Source organism: Phocoena sinus, chromosome 1 (assembly GCF_008692025.1).
Source record: "Phocoena sinus isolate mPhoSin1 chromosome 1, mPhoSin1.pri, whole genome shotgun sequence".
In the NCBI taxonomy this organism is placed as follows: domain Eukaryota; kingdom Metazoa; phylum Chordata; class Mammalia; order Artiodactyla; family Phocoenidae; genus Phocoena; species Phocoena sinus.
In genome coordinates this window covers 149,737,428-149,757,764 of record NC_045763.1, presented here as the reverse complement: position 1 = coordinate 149,757,764, position 20,337 = coordinate 149,737,428, and the positions used below count along the sequence as shown (strand labels likewise).

Sequence of the window (20,337 nt, the reverse complement as noted above, 5' to 3'; positions counted from 1 at the left end):
AAGCTAAACGACACCTTCAAGTTCGCACACCTAACACACGACAGAGCCAAAATTTGTCGCCCGGACTGTCAGGCTCCAGAGCACATGTTCTCCTCATTGCATCCTAATTTGGGATTTTATTTCAAGACACACTGGTCTGAAGCCCATTTTCCCTTTCGGTTCTGATTTCTTTCTGGCCTGGGTCCTATAGTGGCCCAATCACCTTGAGGGGCTTTACCACAAGGCAGCTGCTCTTGGGGAGTCAGCAAGAAAGAAGGTGTCTTGCCTGTCCCCTGTGAGGTTGCCCAGGCTCAGCACCCAGCCTGCAGGGAAAGGGCTGATAAATGAGGAGCCATATTGAAGACATTTGGGGCCATTTTCATTTAAGGTTACCCTCCATCCAATAAAAACAGAGAATCCCCAGAATTGTGGCGATCCAATTAAACCCCTAATGCAGAGGGAATAAAACAGCTATAATAATGTTATGGGCCATAAAACATTCCTATTAAACTATTTTTTACTTTAACAATTTTTATGAACTTTATAAGTTTGACTTATGGCTGCACCAGTCGTAAAACCATCTTTCTGGGTCTTAAATTGTCAGTCCCTCTCTCCCACCAAAAAAAAATTAAATGTTGGGAAGTCAAACTATAAGTGAACATTAGCACTAACGAGATTCCCTGATAGCCAGTTTTAGTAGTGGTGTTTAATTTCACCCTCCCTATAAATCCGCGGGAACCCGGGAAGTTTTTAAAAATCTCTTTGTTAATTAAGATTATGCAGATTTTTCTCCTGTAGGGGCTCCAAGGACCTTTGACTCCTGGGAGGGTAACAAGAGGTTGTTGATGCTTTGACTTGATGGCATAAAGCTGCAGGGTCCAGGGCTCTTCACAGTTGTCTGGAAGATGCCAATGCGTAGTTACTTCCCAGTTGGGGTGGCTCCCCAGACTGCAGGCAGCTTGTACCATCAGCACTAGGTCTGTAAAGGAGGGGGGGCTCCCCTGGCGGCGCAGTGGTTGAGAGTCCACCTGCCGATGCAGGGGACACGGGTTCGTGCCCCGGTCCGGGAGGATTCTACATGTCGCAGAGCAGCTGGGCCCGTGAGCCATGGCTGCTGAGCCTGCGTGTCCGTAGCCTCCTGTGCTCCGCAATGAGAGAGGCCACAGCAGTGAGAGGCCTGCGTACCGCAAAAAAAAAAAAAAGGGGGGGAACTCCCCACCTAGGACTTTCAGGAACTCTCTTTGCAATTGAAATGATACACGTAAGCCTGGCAGGAGCAAGGGTTTATTCTCCCAGGGAGAACAGATTATGTTATCATTTATGGCTTGTTGTCACCTAAAGGGAGATTCACAAGGTGACTGGAATGACCACAGTTCAACTGAATTCCAGGTCTCATCACTAAATCTCCCTTGTCCTTAGTCTCCAGTCTTTCTCTTGACCAACAGGTGATGCAAACCCGTGGGCAAGATGCCTGGCTGGGTCTGACCCTGCCTCTGCACTTCGTGGCTACATGACTTCGGGAAAGTCACTTAACTTCTCTGCGCCTCAGTTGTCTCATGTGTCAAAGGGGATAATAATCGAGTCTAGGTTTGTTGTGAGGATTAAAGGCATTAGGACACGTAGAGGCTGGGAGCAGTGGTGCCTGGCGCCCAGTGACACTCAGTAACTGCTGGTATTACTGTTGCTATTATGGACATCATCATCATCATTGTCTCCCAAAGGGAAGAATAATCCCTCTTGTCCCCTGTCACTCAGGGCTAGTGTGTGGGAAGAGCCTTGCACGAAGTAAAGCTCGGTAAATATTTGAGGAATGAATGAATACATGAATGATAAATGACATCGGGGAATTCAAAGTGCTCTGTAAGATGAGCACTGTTAGAACAGAATATTCCATTCTTCAGATTGGGAGTCATAGGACAGACAGACCAGTAACAAGCATTAGAGCACCAAAGACAGAAGAGCGGCCCCATTCCTGCCCTGGAGAAACTTACAATTTCGGGGCGTAATGCTCATTTCTTTTGCACTTTCTTCTTTGGTTCTAATTGGTTCATTAAAACTGTTCTACTAAGCCCAGTGTGAAGTGGGGCTGGGGGCTGGGGTGGAATCAACAGAGTGATTATAGCTACTATGGAGTGGTATATACATCCTGGTATACCTCACCTGTGGTTTCTCCAACCACCTTCACAATTTGGGGTCATATCTCCATTTACTGATGAGGAGCCCAAGGTTTAGGGAGATTAAAGTCACATCACCAGTGAGTGGGGAAGCAGGGGTTTAAATAGAACTCACAAATCCTTTTCTCTGCCCATTATACCACACTTCCTCCATTTAGGGAGGGGGTCCAGGCAGACTGTCAGCATGGGAAATGCAGGCCAGTAAGGGGGATGGAGCCTGGAAGGGAGCATTTTGGGGTTTCCTCAGTGCCCCTCTCTTTCCTCTGTGCCCCAAGAGGCTCCCAGGCAGGTCCTGCTGGCTGTTAGGACCCCCAGCCTCCTGGTCGTTGGCAACTCAGTGCTTAAGAACCCAGCCTGCCAGCCCCTCCGCACCCTCCCCGTGTGAGGCAGGGACAGAGGATCATGTTATTAACCAGGCAATCCCACAGGGTCCTGCTGCCCAAGGCGCTTCCCCTGGTTGGTTTAATTTCCCTCACTGTTGCTCATCTCCAGCTTCTATTTTAGTATGTTTTTCGAATCCCAACCAGCCTACCGGCGCTTAATCTTACAGAGACCCCCAGCTGTGAGTGGTTACTATGAGAAGCAAGGGGGGGTGAGAGTAGATACCTCTCGGGATCTTTTGTTCTTTTGCTGAGATTTTTTTTTTTTTTTTGACTGTTCCATTCAATGTGTCTGCCGGTGTGCTAAACACTCTACCTACTATATTCAATCTATTCCTCACAACTTTATGGGGCAGGGATCACATTAACTCCATTTTACAGATGAGAAGAATGAGGGCTTAAGCAACTTCCCCAGGGACACCAGCTAGCAAGTGGCAGAATATAAGACCCAAGTTCCTGCTTCGTTGCAGGTGAGACGTGTAAGCCGCGTTAGTAAGAAAGCAAAGAGAAAGCAGCGGGAGACTACGCCGCTGTCTGTGAAAGATGCCATTTTTCTGCAGGCGAAGAGCTACACTCTGTACAGGATAGGAATGTCCAGCCCAACCCCACACCAGTTCAGTCAGTTTCTCAGGGTGAGTCTGGACACTCGTGTTTTCGACAGCTTCCCCCAGTGATTCTAATCAGCAGCTGTGGCTGAGAATCACTGCTCTAGACTCAGGCAGGAGGTGGAGAGGGGAGATAAGAGAACCCTTTTAGGGCTTTGAGGGCCTTAGAGCAAACCTTAGAAGGAGGGGGCATTCTGGGAGGGCAGGGGTCCCTGACGCAAAGCCCTGCCCTCACCTGATAGTGCATTAGCGTGTTGAGCCGCTTCCAGTCACCCTCAATCTTGGTGGTGATGTCCTCGTCCTGCAGCACGACCCGGGCAATCCGGCCTTGACGCCACTCTGGGTGGAGGGGTGGTGCAGGAGCAGTGTGAGGGGCGGGGGCCGGGACTGCCCAGTCGTGGGGTCCTCTAGGGGCCTGGCAACCCCGGCTCCCTCAAGCTGGTGCAATGACAGTGTTTCAGGTGTCTGGGTCTCCGGGGGTGTCAATGCTGGCAAAAGCATGGGCCTCCCCAGAGGTGGCCACATCTGAGTGGGCAGTGTTTCAGGCACGCATTTCACCTGGCCCCTCACCTGGACGGGACCCAGTCATGCCCCGACGAGGGGCTGTCTGCGGGGCAGGGCTTCCCCCACCCCCCAACCCCTGCCATAGCCCAAATGCCCTCCTGGAAGTTGCCCTCACACTCCAAGGCCAGGTTTCCTACCCAAATCCATGTCAACAGCCCTCGGCCGCTGGGAGTAGGGCACGTTCTTGTAGACGGCATCGAGAATCTTCTCTTTGACCTGCGTGATGGTGTCACAGTTCAACACCTTCACTGGGATCTCCGGACTGTTCTCGTTGTCAGGGTTGACACAGTTCAGGATCTACAGGTGGCGATGGAAGAGGGACAGGATGAGAGTTGAAGGAGCCATTCGGGGGAGAGGGCGTGAGGCCCTGGAGCCATCTCTTACCCAGGCGCCCCCTCCTCACAGGAGAAACGGGTGTCCCTCTGTCTGTGTCTCAGTTTCTCTCACCTTCCAGCCATCTGCCAATGACAGCTTGAGTCCTTCTGCCCACCTCTCTTTCTCAGAGAGACAGGACTCTACTTTCTAGCCCCTGATGACTTAGGGGAGGCTGTCATCCTGGGTGGAGACGTCCTGGGGGATCAGGGGTGCCTCCAGGTGTTTCAAGGGCTGGCCTCCCACTTCCCCGAAGCCTCTATATTAGAGATCAGCAGACTTCTTCCCCGTAATGCTAATTTCCCCACAGCTAATGCTGAGTGATCTAGGGTAAATGCAGGCAATGCAAGCTCGTTAGGCCCACCCAATGAGACAGGGGAGGAGGGGCCCAGGTCTGTGTGTCCGCCCTCGGGACACTTGGCATGCCCCCTGGACTGGCCCCCAGGCCGGCCTCCCAGCCTCTTTATTGACCCCTCAAACTGTCTTTGTGGTGAGAAGGCAGAGCACGGATTAGAGGCAGGAGGTCCGTGCTGTCCCCTGGGCTTCCTGCCTCCTCACCAGGGTCTTGTACTCCATCTGCTGCCGGATGAGCTTGTCCTCACTCAGGGAGTAGCGGGCCTCGCCCGTGATGGCATCGATGGGGCCCTTCTCCATCTGCTGCTTGATGGCGCAGTGCAGCATGAAGAGCGGCTCCCCCGCACACTCCTGTGGGCGGACGCAGGGCGTAGGTGGCGGGGTACCAGCCTCCTTCCCCCCTCTCCTGACCCTATTTCTAGGCCCGCTTGGCTTTGGGGCACCCAGCCAGGTAGGTTTCTGTTCCTAAGGGGTGGTCCCCATGCAGCCCTGATGGCCAGGCTCAGAGGGGCAGCTCCCCATCTTGCTCTCAGCTCCCAGTTCCTGTCTCACTCCCAGTCTCACCTTCAGGAACTTGTGCAGGAGGAAGGCAAACCAATTGGTCAGCATCTTCTCAGCCACGGACTCTGTCCTGGGGAGGCAGAAGGGATAAGGGCAGTCCTTTATGGAGGGGTCTAAGGGTGGGGGTGTGCCTAGCTTGTTGTGTGGACCAGGGTTCAAGAGAACAAGGGAACGAAAGAAGCCAGGGCTGGGGGCCAGGACACTGTGTCCTGTTCCAACGCTACCAGTAATGAGAAGTGAGACCTTGGGCTAGAGGCTTCTTTCTGGACCTCAATTTCCAGCAAAAATGGAGTGGTGCTATGGGTCTGCAGATACAGGGACCAAGAATACCATCCTCTTACCCTCTTCCAGCCTCAGGGTGATGGAGTTTCTATGTCCCTTTGGGATTTCCTGCATGTCTGAATATTTGCATGTCCACAAGGTCCCTGGTATACCTTTCCCTCCAAACAGAGTCAGACTGCCTGGGTTCAAATCCTGACTCTGCTGCGTACTGGCCTGTGTGATCTTGAGTGAGTCATTTCCTCTCTCTGGGTTCAGTTTCCCCATGTCTAAATGGGGATGATAATAATAGTAACCATCATCATCATCTATCCCACAGGGTTGTTGTCAAGGTTGAATGAATTAGTGTATGTAAAGTGCTAAGAATACTGCATATACCTGCTCGCTGTCATCACTGTCCTGCGGGGCCGTGGATCCCAGACCCTCAGGGTAAAGAGCAGTGTGTGAAAGTGTTTAGCTGACAGGGGATCTGCCTCTGTAAGCACCGCCCCCTCGTCCTGCCCCACCCCCATCATCCCAGGCTGCAGATCTGGGGACCTGCGAAGGAACGAAGCGGCTGTGACAGACCCTCAGTGAGGGGGATGCCGGAGGGGTATTTTAAGTCGCTGCACGTGGTGCAAATAACACCCTCCGGTTGCTGTAAATCCCAGGCATTTGCCAGGGCTGCTCAGCAATGCGGGCCTGGGAGAGAGTGACAATGGCAGGAGAAATTGTGGCTCTCTCCCTGGCCCCTCCCAGCACCCTCTCCCTGCATTGTGCCTGAGATTAGCTCTAATTTAAATATAACAGTTCTTAATGAGAGTTTCTAATGCTCAGATTGGCAGAATGGGGGCTCTGTACTCATAAAACAAAGCTATTCTTTCTCCACTCCTCACCCCACATGGGTCTGGAAGCCTGAGATCTTGCAAGGAGAAGGCTGCCGAGAAGGCAGTGAAATGGAGGTGGCACATTCCAAGCCCTGCTGCCAGCTGAGCTCCAAAGCTGTGCTGGGCTCCCCAGGGCCCCCAGAGAGGGTAGGCTCAGGGATGGATGGCCAAGGTCTCTGACCCTCTTCCCTGCCAGGAAAATGGCAACCGAGGAGGGAGTGGTGGTGGATGCTGGTGATTCAGATCCAGGAAGCCGGGCACTGATGGGAGAGGCCACACCATATCTCCAGCCGGGTGCTGTCCAACAGAGCCCCTGCTATGATGGGAACGGCCTCTATCTGTGCTTCCAATATGGCGGCCACTGAGCCCTTGGGAGGCAGTTAGCGCAATGGAGGAACTGAATTTTACGTTTTCTTTTAAATTAATGGTCACATGTGCTACTGTGTTGGACAGTGAAACCCAGGATGCATGGGGAGGGAGACTTCAAGACAGGTATTATTAGTGCCATTTTGTTCACGAGGAAACTAAACAGCAGAGTGGCCACATCACTGGCCCAAGATCACACGACTAGCAGGTAGCAGAGCCGGGGTTCAAGCTCAGATGCTCTGAGGCCTGTGCTCCTGCCACGCTCAGCACCTGCAGACACGGCACAGCCACCTGGACCGAAGGAAGATGAGACTCTGCACTGGGAGCTGCAGGGACACAGGCCCTTCCTGGGGAGGGGCGCCTTCTCGTGGGACCCACACTAACCAGCCCTGCCCCCCCCCCACCCCGGACGTCCCTGTTTAGATGCCTCCCCGCCCCCTGGCGCAGGTCAGACCTCCGGAGAAGCAGCTTTGGGGTGGTTCTTGTTCTCCAGGTTCTTATCGATGAGGTCTGAGAGCAGCTGCTTGAGGACGTCGGTAGCGTACTCCAGGCGGCCCTGCAGGCCGGTCATGATGAGCGAGGCCACGTTGCCGCGGTCCCGCATGGAGAAGCTGCGCTGCAGCTCCAGGGTGCGGATGAAGGTCAGCAGGAACACCTTGTTGTTGATGAGCTGGGCGAAGAGCTTCAGGGCCTTCTCCACGTGTTGCTGGCCGTTGCCCTGCACCTGGGATGGGTGTGATGGGCGTGGCTTCAGAGGACCAGCTTCTGGCTCTCCGCGAGGGTGTTGGCTGATGACGATGCCAGCTATAGGACCCTCTCCGTGACGCCTGTAACCGCCCCACCCTCGGTGATGTAGGAATAACTGGTCTCTGAGGTCTGCAGTCTGCTCTGACTTCCCCCTGGGTCGAGAGGGTTGGGCTCCAGGTAGAGACCTCAGAGAGGATGCTATTCATCTGATTTTCCCAAGGATGCAACACAATAGGAGATACCGCAGCAGACTAGCTTGGTTTACTAGTCTCCCCTTAATCTCCTCTGTCCTGGTTTACTATCTTTAGTAAAACAAACTGAGAAATGAAAAAACAAGCCTCACAGAATCATAGGTCTTTCCTTAAGCCAGCTTAAATCCATTCGGAAATGAGGCAGAATCTTAGTTAATTAATTCAGTCATTAATTAAAAAATGACAAATAATCAGCTTTCCCCTGGAATCATCCCAAAGAGCCTGGGTGCCCCCCCGGCTGTGATTTTCCTGGTTGGAAATATCCCCGTTACGGTGATGTTTCTACAAGCTATTTCTCCTCCTCACCCCTGACCTTCTTCTGAGCACTGGGGCCCATTGGTATTTCCTAGGAAACCCAGGCCCCACGTCCCTGCTGGGCAGCTGGGCAAGGCAGGTGGGTGTTACCTCCAGCTCACGCAGGACGGGATGGTCCTCAATGCCGGGGAATAGGACTCGCATAGCATAGGTCCGATAGTCCAGGTAGGGGATTCCTGAGCGGTCCAGGTCACTGGTCAGCTCGTTGATGTCTGTCTGGAGCTCGGCAAAAGCTATGAAAGTGCAGTGGAGACAGGGAAGCTCAGGAGGGGAATGCAGGATGGGGAAGGGAAAGGCGGGAGAAGTTTGTGGAGGAGGGAAGGGCCAGGTGTAGAGACAGGGAGGGTTATAGGGGTGCATCCAGGGGCGATGACATATCTCCAGGCTGCCTTTCTTAGGTGGTTGGGACTATGGGTGATTTTTATATTATTTCCTCCTCTATGCTTACCTATAATTTTGAATTTTCTTTCTATGTATTACAAGTGTAGTTAAAACAAAGGAAGCCCACGACTTGGGTCGTGCAGGTGATACAGTGCTAGAAGCAGGTGAGAGACAGTGGTCGGACAGATCAAACAAAGACCAGAATAGGTAGCTTTGCTCCCCTTTTCCAAGCAAGAGACTAAACCAAGATGCAAAAACCTTGGGGGAAAATGAAAATCAAAACCACCATGAGATACCACTTCATACCCATTAGGATGGCTATTATAAAAAAAGTGGAAAATAACATGTGTTGGCCAGGATGTGGAAAAACTGGAACCCTCATATCTTGCTAGAGGCAATGTAAAGTGGTACAGCTGCTCTGGAAACCAATTTTGTGATTCCTCCAAATATTAAACATAGAATTACCAAATGACCCAGCAATTCCTCTCCTACATATATACACCCAAAAGAACTGAAAGCAGGGACTTGAACAGATGCTTGTACCCTCACGTTCACAGCAGCATTATTCATGATACCGAAAGGTGGAAACAACCCAAATGTCCATTGACAGATAAATTGATAAGTAAAATGTGGTTTATATACCCAATGGACTATTATTTAGCCTTAAAAAGGAATGACGTTCTCTCAAATGCTACAACATGGATGAACCTTAAAGACATGATGCTAAATGAAATAAACCAAACACAAAGGGACAAATACTGTGTGATGCCATTTATATGAGTTTCCTAGAGTAGTCAAATTCATAGAGACAGAAAATGGGAGAGGAGGATGAGGGATTATTGTTTCATGAGTACAGAGTTTCAGTTGGGGAAAATGTGGAAGTTCTGGAGATGGATGGTGGTGATGGTCACGCGATACCGTGAATGTACTTAATGCCTCTTAATCTCTTTTTAAATAACCAGTTAACTTCTGTGCACAGAAGTGGAGAGAGCATTAGGGTGCAAAGATAAGAAAGTTAAAACGGTAAATGTTATGTTATATATAGTTAACATTCACACTCACACACGAATGAAACTGAGAACACCACCAAACCCAGACTTAGGGAGCCCTGACCACCAGGCCCTTGGCCAAACAGGGGCTTCCCCTTGGTGGCAGACCTGTCTCCTGACGCCCTCCGTGCTCCTCCACAGCCCTGGCGCTGGGAGGAGCCTGGCCCACTTTGCCCTAGCCCAGCTCTTCCCTTTCATCCAGCAGAGGGCTTGTTCTGATCTTGAAGTTTGCAGCAAAAGGAGAAGTCTTTTGATTCCTAATTGAGATGTTTACCCAGGGAGTCTTCCAGGTCCTCAGCCCAAGGGGGCACCAGGTAGCTGCGGTTGCTTGGGAGACAGAAGAAATACTGTCTCCACCACCACAGCCTGGGATGCCCTGCAAGTGGCCTTCAGAGGCTCAGCCTGCAGTACTGGCTGAAGCCACGATGTGGGGGAGGGGATGGGGTGGAAGGGAGGGCATGTGCTCTCACCTTTCCTGCTGCTCCAAGGCAGCCAGGCAAAAGGAGCTGTCACTCTTACGTGGGGAGCCAGAGTCTGAGGCAACAGGGCCCAGGAGGCTCTGACTGTGGGGAGACTGCGGTCCCGGGAAGGAGGGTAGGCTGGGCCAGACTGTGGGATGAGTCAGGGCACAGGGGGACAGAATAATGGGATCAGGTCTGGGGCCTTACTGTGGGCATTTTAAGGGCAAAGGAAGTTTAAGGGAAAACAGAGGTCAAAGTGGAGCAGGGTGGCTTGTGGTAGAAGAGATGGGAGCAAAGATGAGAGCTGTTTTAGGGAGGGGGGTAATAAGGCTGGTGAGGAAAGAGGGTCCCAGAAACGAGGGAGTGCCTCCACTTACCTTCCTTACACTCCAGGGCCACACGGGACTCCAGGTTGTCCATCTGCATTTGGAGCCGCTTGAGAGTGAGGTCATTTTCTCGAGACTTGCGCTTGTAGGCGATGAGCACAATGATGACGATGATGAGCAGTAGGCTGCCGCCTGCCGCAATGCTGACGATGGCTGGCAGGGTCAGCAAGCTATCTGAGATGACACTCACCGAGCCAGGCGAGAATACCATGCCACCCACGTGGACCTGTGCATGGCACACACACAGTCACTGTAGAGCCCTGGCATCCAATCCTTCTCGATTCAGAAAGGGCATGAGAGACCACAACCACACAGTGCAGTCTGGATACAAAACAACTTCCTGCTTATCATCTGCCTTTCTTTTCTTGTGTTCTTAGCTCCTACCCCTTTTAATACAGGACTTTGTGATGAGGAGATATGGAGGAGGTTGAAGACCCTTTCTTTATGACAGATTATACATGAAAGATGAGGAGGGGAGGAACAATAAGAGGGTTCACTCACCATGACCTTGTGCTGCCCAGTGAGGTTGGGAGGCTCGCAGAGCAGTTGCGTCTCGGACACAGTGACGGTGCATGGGGTCTCTCCAATCAGCACGGTGTAGTTGAGTTTGGCCCCTCCAGAAGCAGGAGGGCAGAGGTTTTTGCCCTGTAGGTAAGAGCAATCTTAATAGGAATAATTGACACATGTGCACAGAAGTTAATTGGTTATTTAAAAAGAGATTAAGACCAGTCCCTCCCATCAGGAAGCTTCCACAATCCTCTTAGATAGCCTCATCCACCAGAGAGCAGACAGCAGAAGCAAGAAGAACTACAATCCTGCAGCCTGTGGAACAAAAACCACATTCACAGAAAAAACAGACAAGATGAAAAGGCAGAGGGCTATGTACCAGAAGAAGGAACAAGATAAAACCCCAGAAAAACAACTTAATGAAGTGGAAATAGGCAACCTTCCAGAAAAAGAATTCAGAATAATGATAGTGAGGATGATCCAGGACCTCAGAAAAAGAATGGAGGCAAAGAGCGAGAAGATGGAAGAAATGTTTAACAAAGACCTAGAAGAAATAAAGAACAAACAAACAGAGATGAACAGTACAGTAATTGAAATGAAAACTACACTAGAAGGAATGAATAGCAGAATAACTGAGGCAGAAGAACAGATAAGTGACCTGGAAGACAGAATGGTAGAATTCACTGCTGTGGAACAGTGAATGAAAAAGAAATGAAGAAGAATGAAAAGAATGAAGAATGAAAAGAAATGAAGAGAGCCTAAGAGACCTCTGGCAAAACATTAAACGCAACAACATACGCATTATAGTGGCCCCAGAAGGAGAAGAGAGAGAGAAAGGACCCGAGAAAATATTAGAAGAGATTATAGTCAAACACTTCCCTAACATGGGAAACGAAATAGCCACCCAAGTCCAGGAAGCACAGAGAGTCCCATACAGGATAAACCCAAGGAGAAACACGCCGAGACACATAGTAATCAAATTGGCAAAAATTAAAGGCAAAGAAAAATTATTGAAAGCAGCAAGGGAAAAACGACAAATAGCATACAAGGGAACTCCCATAAGGTTAACAGCTGATATCTCAGCAGAAACTCTACAAGCCAGAAGGGAGTGGTAGGATATACTTAAAGTGATGAAAGGGAAGAACCTACAACCAAGATTACACTACCCAGCAAGGATCTCACTCAGATCCGATGGAGAAATCAAAAGCTTTACAGACAAGCAAAAGCTAAGGGAATTCAGCACCACCTAACCAACAAACACTAAAGGAACTTCTCTAACTGGGAAACACAAGAGAAGAAAAGGACCTACAAAAACAAACCCAAAACAATTAAGAAAATGGTAATAGGAACACACATATTGATAATTACCTTAAACACGAATGGATTAAATGCTCCAACCAAAAGACACAGGCTTGCTGAATGGATACAAAAAACAAGACCCATATATATGCTGTTTACAGGAGACCCACTGCAGACCTAGGGACACATACAGACTGAAAGTGAGGGGATGGAAAAAGATATTCCATGCAAATGAAAATCAAAAGAAAGCTGGAGTAGCAATAATAATATCAGATAAAGTAGACTTTAAAATAAAGAATGTTACAAGTGACAAGGAAGGGCACTATATAATGATCAAGGGATCAATCCAAGAAGAAGATATAACAATTATAAATATATATGCACCCAACATAGGAGCACCTCAATACATAAGGCAACTGCTAACAGCTCTAAAAGAGGAAATCAACAGTAACACAATAATAGTGGGGGACTTTAACACCTCACTTACACCAACGGACAGATCATCCAAACAGAAAATTAATAAGGAAACACAGCCTTAAATGACACAATAGACCAGATAGATTTAATTGATATTTATAGGACTTTCCATTCCAAAACAGCAGATTACACTTTCTTCTCAAGTGCGCACAGATCATTCTCCAGGATAGATCACATCTTGGATTACAAATCAAGCCTCAGTAAATTTAAGAAAATTGAAATCATGTCAACCATCTTTTCTGACCACAACACTATGAGATTAGAAATCAATTACAGGGAAAAAAATACACAAACACATGGAGGCTAAACAATACGTTACTAAATAACCAAGAGATCACTGAAGAAATCAAAGAGGAGATCAAAAAATACCTAGAGACAAATGACAATGAAAACACGATGATCCAAAACCTATGGGATGCAGCAAAAGTAGTTCTAAGAGGGAAGTTTATAGCTATACAAGCCTACCTCAAGAAATAAGAAAAATCTCAAATAAACAATCTAACCTTACACCTAAAGGAACTAGAGAAAGAAGAACAAACAAAACCCAAAGTTAGCAGAAGGAAAGAAATCATCAAGATCAGAGCAGAAATAAATGAAATAGAAACAAAGAAAACAATAGTAAAGACCAATAAAGTAAAAGCTGGTTCTTTGAGAAGATAAACAAAATTGATAAACCATTAGCCAGACACATCAAGAAAAAGAAGGAGAGGACTCAAATCAATAAAATTAGAAATGAAAAAGAAGAAGTTACGACACCCCAGAAATACAAAGCATCCTAAGAGACTATTACAAGCAACTCTATGCCAATAAAATGGACAACCTGGAAGAAATGGACAAATTCTTAGAAAGGTATAACCTTCCAAGACTGAACCAGGAAGAAATAGGAAATATGAACAGTCCAATCACAAGTAATGAAATTGAAACTGTGATTAAAAATTTTCCAACAAACAAAAGTCCAGGACCAGATGGCTTCACAGGTGAATTCTATCAAACATTTAGAGAAGAGCTAACACCCATCTTTCTCAAGCTCTTCCAAAAAATTGCAGAGGAAGGAACACTCCCAAACTCATTCTATGAGGCCACCATCACCCTGATACCAAAACAAGGCAAAGATGCTACAAAAAAAGAAAATTACAGACCAATATCACTGATGAATATAGATGCAAAAATCCTCAACAAAATGCTAGCAAACAGAATCCAACAACACGTTAAAAGGATCATACACCATGATCAAGTGGGATTTATCCCAGAGATGCAAGGATTCTTCAATATACACAAATCAGTGAATGTGATACACCATATCAACAAATTGAAGAATAAAAACCATATGATCATGTCAAAAGATGCAGAAAAAGCTTTTGACAAAATTCAACACCCATTTATGATAAAAACTCTCCAGAAAGTGGGCATAGAGGGAACCTACTTCAACATAATAAAGGCCATATATGACAAACCCACAGGAAACATCATTCTCAATGGTGAAAAACTGAAAGCATTTCCTCTAAGATCAGGAACAAGACACGGATGTCCACTCTCACCACTGTTATTCAACATAGTTTTGGAAGTCCTAGCCACGGCAATCAGAGAAGAAAAAGAAACAAAAGGAGTACAAATTGGAAAAGAAGAAGTAAAACTGTCACCGTTTGCAGATGACATGATACTACACATAGAGAATCCTAAAGATGCCATCAGAAAACTACTAGAGCTAGTCAATGAATTTGGTAATGTTGCAGGATACAAAATTAATGCACAGAAATCTCTTGCATTCTTATACAGTAATGATGAAAAATCTGAAAGAGAAATTAAGTCTCCCATTTACTACTGCAACAAAAAGAATAAAATAGCTAGGAATAAACCTACCTAGGGAGACAAAAGACCTGTATGCAGAAAACTATAAGACATTAATGAAAGAAATTAAAGATGATATCAACAGATGGAGAGATATACCATGTTCTAGGATTGGAAGAATCAATATTGTGAAAATGACTATACTACCCAAAGCAATCTATAGATTCAGTGCAATTCCTATCAAATTACCAATGGCATTTTTTACAGAAGTAGAACAAAATGTCTTAAAATTTGTATGGAGACACAAAACACCCCAAATAGCCAAAGCAGTCTTGAGAGAAAAAAACGGAACTGGAGGAATCGGACTCCCTGACTTCAGACAAAGCTACAGTAATCAAGACAATATGGTACTGGCACAAAAACAGAAATATAGATCAATGGAACAGGACAGAAAGCCCAGAGATAAACCCACACACCTATGGTCAACTAATCTATGACAAAGGAGGCAAAGATACACAATGGAGAAAAGACAGTCTCTTCAGTAAGTGGTGCTTGGAAAACTGGACAGCTACATGTAAAAGAATGAAATTAGAACACTCCCTAGCACCATACACAAAAATAAACTCAAAATGGATTAAAGACCTAAATGTAAGACCGGGCACTATAAAACTCTTAGAGGAAAACATAGGAAGAACACTATTTGACATAAATCACAGCAACATATTTTTTGATCCACCTCCTAGAGTAATGGAAATAAAAACAAAAATAAACAAATGGGACCTAATGAAACTTAGAAGCTTTTGCACAGCAAAGTAAACCATAAACAAGACGAAAAGACAACCCTCAGAATGGGAGAAAATATTTGCAAATGAATCATCGGACAAAGGATTAATCTCCAAAATATATAAATAGCTCATGCAGCTCAACATTAAAAAAACAAACAACCTAATCCAAAAATGGGCCGAAGACCTAAATAGACATTTCTCCAAAGAAGATATACAGATGGCCAAGAAGCACATGCAAAGCTGCTCAACATCACTAATTATTAGAGAAATGCAAATCAAAACTACAATGAGGTATCACCTCACACCGGTCAGAATGGCCATCATCAGAAAATCTACAAACAACAAATGCTGGAGAGGGTGTGGAGAAAAGGAAACCCTCCTGAACTGTTGGTGGGAGTGTAAATTGATACAGCCACTAGGGAGAACAGTATGGAGGTTCCTTAGAGAACCAAAAATAGAATTACCATATGACCCAGCCATCCCACTAGTGGGCATATACCCAGAGAAAACCATAGTTCAAAAAGACACATGCACCCCAGTGTTCACTGCAGCACTATTTACAACAGCCAGGTCATGGAAGCAACCTAAATGCCCATCGACAGACGAATGGATAAAGAAGATGTGGCACATATACACAATGGAATATTACTCAGCCATAAAAAGGAACGAAATTGGGTCATTTGTAGGGACATGGATGGATCTAGAGACTGTCATACAGAGTGAAGTAAGTCAGAAAGAGGAAAAGAAATATCATATATTAACGCATATATGTGGAACCTAGAAAGTGGTACAGATGAACTGGTTTGCCGAGCAGAAATTGAGACACAGAAGTAGAGAAAAAACAGATGGACACCAAGGGGGGAAAGCGGTGGGGTGGTAGTGGTGGTGGTGTGCTGAATTGGGAGACCGGGACTGACATTTATTCATTGATGTGTACAAAATGGATGACTAATAAGAAAAAGAAATTTGATAGTGGAATGGACTTGGAATCTTTCATCACCTTACACGGTTCCTTGAACTTTGTAGGTGTCCAAAATAATATTCAATAATTCTTTGCCAGCTGTTGATCTTAATGAACTAAATAAGGCTTTTGTCTTAGCTTTCTTAATAAGTTATAACACAGAGAAAAGTGCATACGTTTAACTATAAACTTATGACTTATGTGAGTTATGTGAACTCCCACTAGTATTACCACTACTCAGATCAAGAAATAGAATTTTCCCAGGACCTCGGAAGGCTTCTTTATACCATTTCGTCGTCATGACCCCTGCTTTCTGTCCCCAAAGTAACCATTATCTTCACCATAAATTTGTTTTGCACAGTTTTGAATTTTTAAAAAGAAAACATACAATGTATATCACTTTATGTCTGCCTTGTTTTGCTGAATATTGCTCATGAGTTTTATTTCTGTTGTTGCTTGTAGCAATGCTCACTTATTTTTATTGTCTTCTATACTTTATTATATAAATGCAAAATATATTCTCATGTTGATGAACAAAATAAATAAATAAAAATAAAAAGAGATTAAAGAGGCGGGGTAAGGGCAGCAATGCAAAAACCAATGAGTGACTCCATGGTAAGCTTTTGGAGAAGACTTCTAACAGCCACAATTTGACAGAAAAAGAGAAAACAAGGGGAAGAGAGAATGAAAGGGAGGAAGAGAGTGGTAAAGAGAAAGGAAGGGGGGACCAAACAGTAAACAAGTGAAAGTTTGGGGGAGGATGCAGGGGATAGAAGTGAAAGTGGTAGAGTAACACACACCTGGAAGGATGGTACCAGGGGACCGTGACCTCTTCACATTTGAGGGCAGTTACTGCGACCACGGATGGGGTCAATAAAGGACATCGTTGCTTCCAGTGCACTGCAGGACTTTTAGGTCCCAAAGCTCACAAGGACACACAGAAATACTCTACAGTGTTCCTTGAGAATCCCAAGTGCAAGATATGTCACTCAATGGGTCGAAATGTATAACCAAGCTCCCTTCACAGGGAGATGACAGCCATGTGAACCCGTGTGCATCGAAGGGAGGCCAGGCCAGGAGAGGGGTGCTCCGGCCACCCCTGCGCGTGGCAGGCAGCCATCCCACCCTCCTACCTTCAGAATGATGGGGGATCCCGGCTTTTGATCCAAGACCCCAGTAGGGCTGAGCAGTTCAAAGGTCGGGTTGGGGTAGTAGATGAACTTGGTGTCGTTGTAAATCAGCAAGGACTGGACATTGTTAAAGACGAATCCAAACTCGTCTGGCCGTTCCACGGTGTCCAGGCCGGGCCGGTAGTCCGTGGTCAGGGAGGGTGCCAGGCAGGTCAGGGTGGTGGTGTTCACAACCTTGCACACCTAAAGGGCCCAAAAGCACGGCGTTCAAACACCCAGTAGGTGATGGTGGGGGGGTCACACTGCCGCCCTCCCACCCTTTGCTTGTTTTGGCCGGTCTCTAATGGGCTTCTTGCTTGAGGAAAAGGGCTGTGAAATTGTTTTTTTTTTTTCTTTTTTGGCAGGGAGGGGATGTTTTAACTTCATTTATTCATTCGCCAACACTGAGTGAGCACCTACTTTGTGCCGGGAACGGCGCCAGTAGTTGGGCCACCTGTGAAACAGTCACAGTCTATGGGGGAGACAGATGATCCAACAAGCATTAGAGTGCAGCCCTGGCAGAGGGCCTGGAGCACAGGAGGGGCGCCAGCACTGTTAAATGCATGGATGCAGGTGAGAAACGTCCGGGTTGGGGAAGTACCAGGCACTCTGCGGAGGTCCGTGTGTGTGCACGAGCCTGTGTTTGTGCGCGAGCGTGCGTGGCCTGAGGCAGGGTGAGGGTGGCTCATGGGAGCTTTCCTTTGGAAGAGATGAATGAAATTTAACCTGAACAATGTGTAGGACTTACCCAGACAGGGGGGATGGTAAGGGATCAAGTCCCTTGCAGAGAGAACAGCGGAAAAGGTCTGGGGATGAGGGAGCATGGATGTTTGCGGAAAAAGTAGGACAGAAGCAGTCTCCCGCACGTGCGTGTGTGTGTGTGTGTGTGTGTGTGTGTGTGTGTGTGTGTGAGATGGAAAGAAGGAAGTTGTGTGAGATGAGCACATAGTAGGTGTTCAGTTAATGTTTATTGAAAACATTGATGGATGAAAAGGATCCTTCACCTCCTTAAATGTTCTAGTCAGGATCTCTCTCTTTCCCAACCAAGTGCCCCCTAACTCTCCACGGCGGGTATAACCTTGGTATTGACACTGAGTTCATAATGTCCTTTCTTCCTTGGTGGACCCTCATCTCCCAAATAACATCCTAGCTGAGCTGGCCCCGCGTGGCATGTGTTGTGCCATTCTCTCCTCTGGTGGTTTAGTTTGAGGGCTTCCCAAGGCAGCAGCCAGATTGAAGAAAGCGTTCTAGGACCCACGTGTGATCTGGGAAGAAAACCTGGACCCCTCCCCACCTCCTCCTGTCTCGCGCTGCGCGGCTCAGTTTTGGCTCTGGGAGTCACGGTGTCCCAGCAACAGCCAAGGGCATCTGTGAGAACCCTGCTCAAGTACACGCTGTCCTGGCAGGTCCACACATGTTGCGTGTCTGGCCAACACACACATACCCGGGCTTCATGTTCGGAAAACAAGACCGTGTGTGAAATTGCAAAAAAAGCTGACACTTGCATAGACATTATGTCAGAGCTCCAAGTCTTAACCCTCCCTTTCCAGAGGGAGTTGAAGAGTTTAAACCAACAGCTCGCTGAGGGCTTCGTGCTGTGTCGGAGGTCAGTACGCATCCCCGCCCTTTTCAGCTCACCCTTCAGAAGCCCCTTGTGAACCTAATGTCCCTTTCACGTTCCAGCTGGGGACACCCTGGCATGAGGAAAATGGTGGTGCGGTCAAACAGAGTTGAGCTGGGAGTCCCCTCCCTGGGTTCCACAGGGCAGACCCCCCAGCCCAAGCACCGCTTCCCTGCCCCACCCCCATCTTCCTCCCTGCTCACTCCAGTGTCCATGGATGGGACCCCTCTGTGAATGAGCAAATCACCCCCAGACAAACGGCCTCCGTTTGCTCTCTGCCCAGCGCTGCATTGGCACTTTGCCAAACATTCCTTTGGGTTTTGTGGCCTTCGCTTTGGCCCTTCTCACAGGGCTGCTTCCAAACCCAAAGGCAGGGGGTAGCCCCCGGGGACTGAGGATGACGTGGAGCCCAGGTAGGGCTTCAGGGGCAACATGGCTCTTTCTCACCACTCCTGAAAGAGAGGGCATCGGGCGGAGTTTACGGGCTTCCCATGCTGGGGCCCGGCTTGGTGGAAACCTGCACACCCAGGCCTTTCCTCCAGGCTGCCTGCCAGCCTGCAGACTCCAGGCAGGTCCCTGTTGGAGCTCAGGGCCCCGAATGCTCGAGAGGCAGGAGCTGGCTCTTAACTCCTTGAAGCACTGAGGTCCTGGTGGGTGGGCTGGGAGAACTGCTGGGGAGATTCCTGCCTGGGGCTGCCAACGTGTCCTGGCGGGCGCACAGGACGCCCAGGACCCAAGCCTTCTCAGAAGGCTGCCAGGTGTGGGGAGGCCTGCCCAGCCCAGTCTTCTCTTCAAATAGCTTCCCGGGGACCAATGTTGCAGCCTTTGGAGGTTAATCTTGTCAGTCATGCACTCATCCTCCGAAATTCCCTCTGTACTAGATTAACCACGTCTTTTATTTTCTGTGTTCTGAGGCTTTAACCTCTGGGGCCTTGCTGGTCCTGGAGGGGCTGCCCCTCCCCAGGCTGGCCAACTCCTAGAGACAGCAAACAGATGGAGGCGGCCTGGGGACACTGAGCCTCAGTCTGGAAGTGGGGCGGGGGCACCCCTCTTTCACTCATGGATCAGGCTCTACGTTGGGATCTGGAGTTGCATGCTCTTCTAGCCCAAAGAGCTGTGAGCACGATGGGTCACTGGAGGTGTGAAACAGGTGTCTCCACGTCTCTGGCATGATGAAATGTCAAGCCCGCCATCATCTCATGAGGTCTACTTAGAAGAGTCAGATGTTTGGGATCTAGTTTGGTCCTGCCGCCAGCCACCTTCATGATTGGGGGCAAGTCATTACTCCTTTCTGGCCTTAGTTTTCTAAGCTATACAGTGAGAAGTTTGGACCAGATCATCCCTGAGACCTTTCCAGATCTAGCCTTCTGGCAGCCTGTCACTTTCTGTATTTCTCTGTTTCCTAGGGAAGCCTCAAGCATGCTGGGAATGTGTCAGGGATAAGAGGGTAGATCCAACACCATCTCGCCCATCTCCGTCTCCATCTCAGCCTCGTCAATTCCCCAGAAGGTCAAAGCAGTAATTCATATGAAAAATAATGGCCGTAATAGCATCTCCTGGACTATAATTATGAATACAATAACACTTCAGAAAATATTGCCTGAAAAGAGTAAGATGGAGCCGGTAGAACGAACTAAAAA

The 20,337-nt window shown here is 47.9% G+C and overlaps 1 protein-coding gene across 1 annotated transcript in view; it reads right to left on the bottom strand.

Annotated features, from left to right (window-relative positions):
- Positions 1-20,337, bottom strand: part of PLXNA2 (plexin A2) — a 221,125-nt gene that overhangs the window by 12,647 nt on the left and 188,141 nt on the right. The window contains 10 exon segments of the mRNA XM_032634123.1: positions 3,374-3,477; positions 3,840-3,999; positions 4,633-4,779; positions 4,993-5,059; positions 6,955-6,977; positions 6,979-7,224; positions 7,904-8,046; positions 10,082-10,316; positions 10,592-10,735; positions 17,041-17,280. Coding sequence (XP_032490014.1) covers positions 3,374-3,477; positions 3,840-3,999; positions 4,633-4,779; positions 4,993-5,059; positions 6,955-6,977; positions 6,979-7,224; positions 7,904-8,046; positions 10,082-10,316; positions 10,592-10,735; positions 17,041-17,280 — 1,509 coding nt within the window.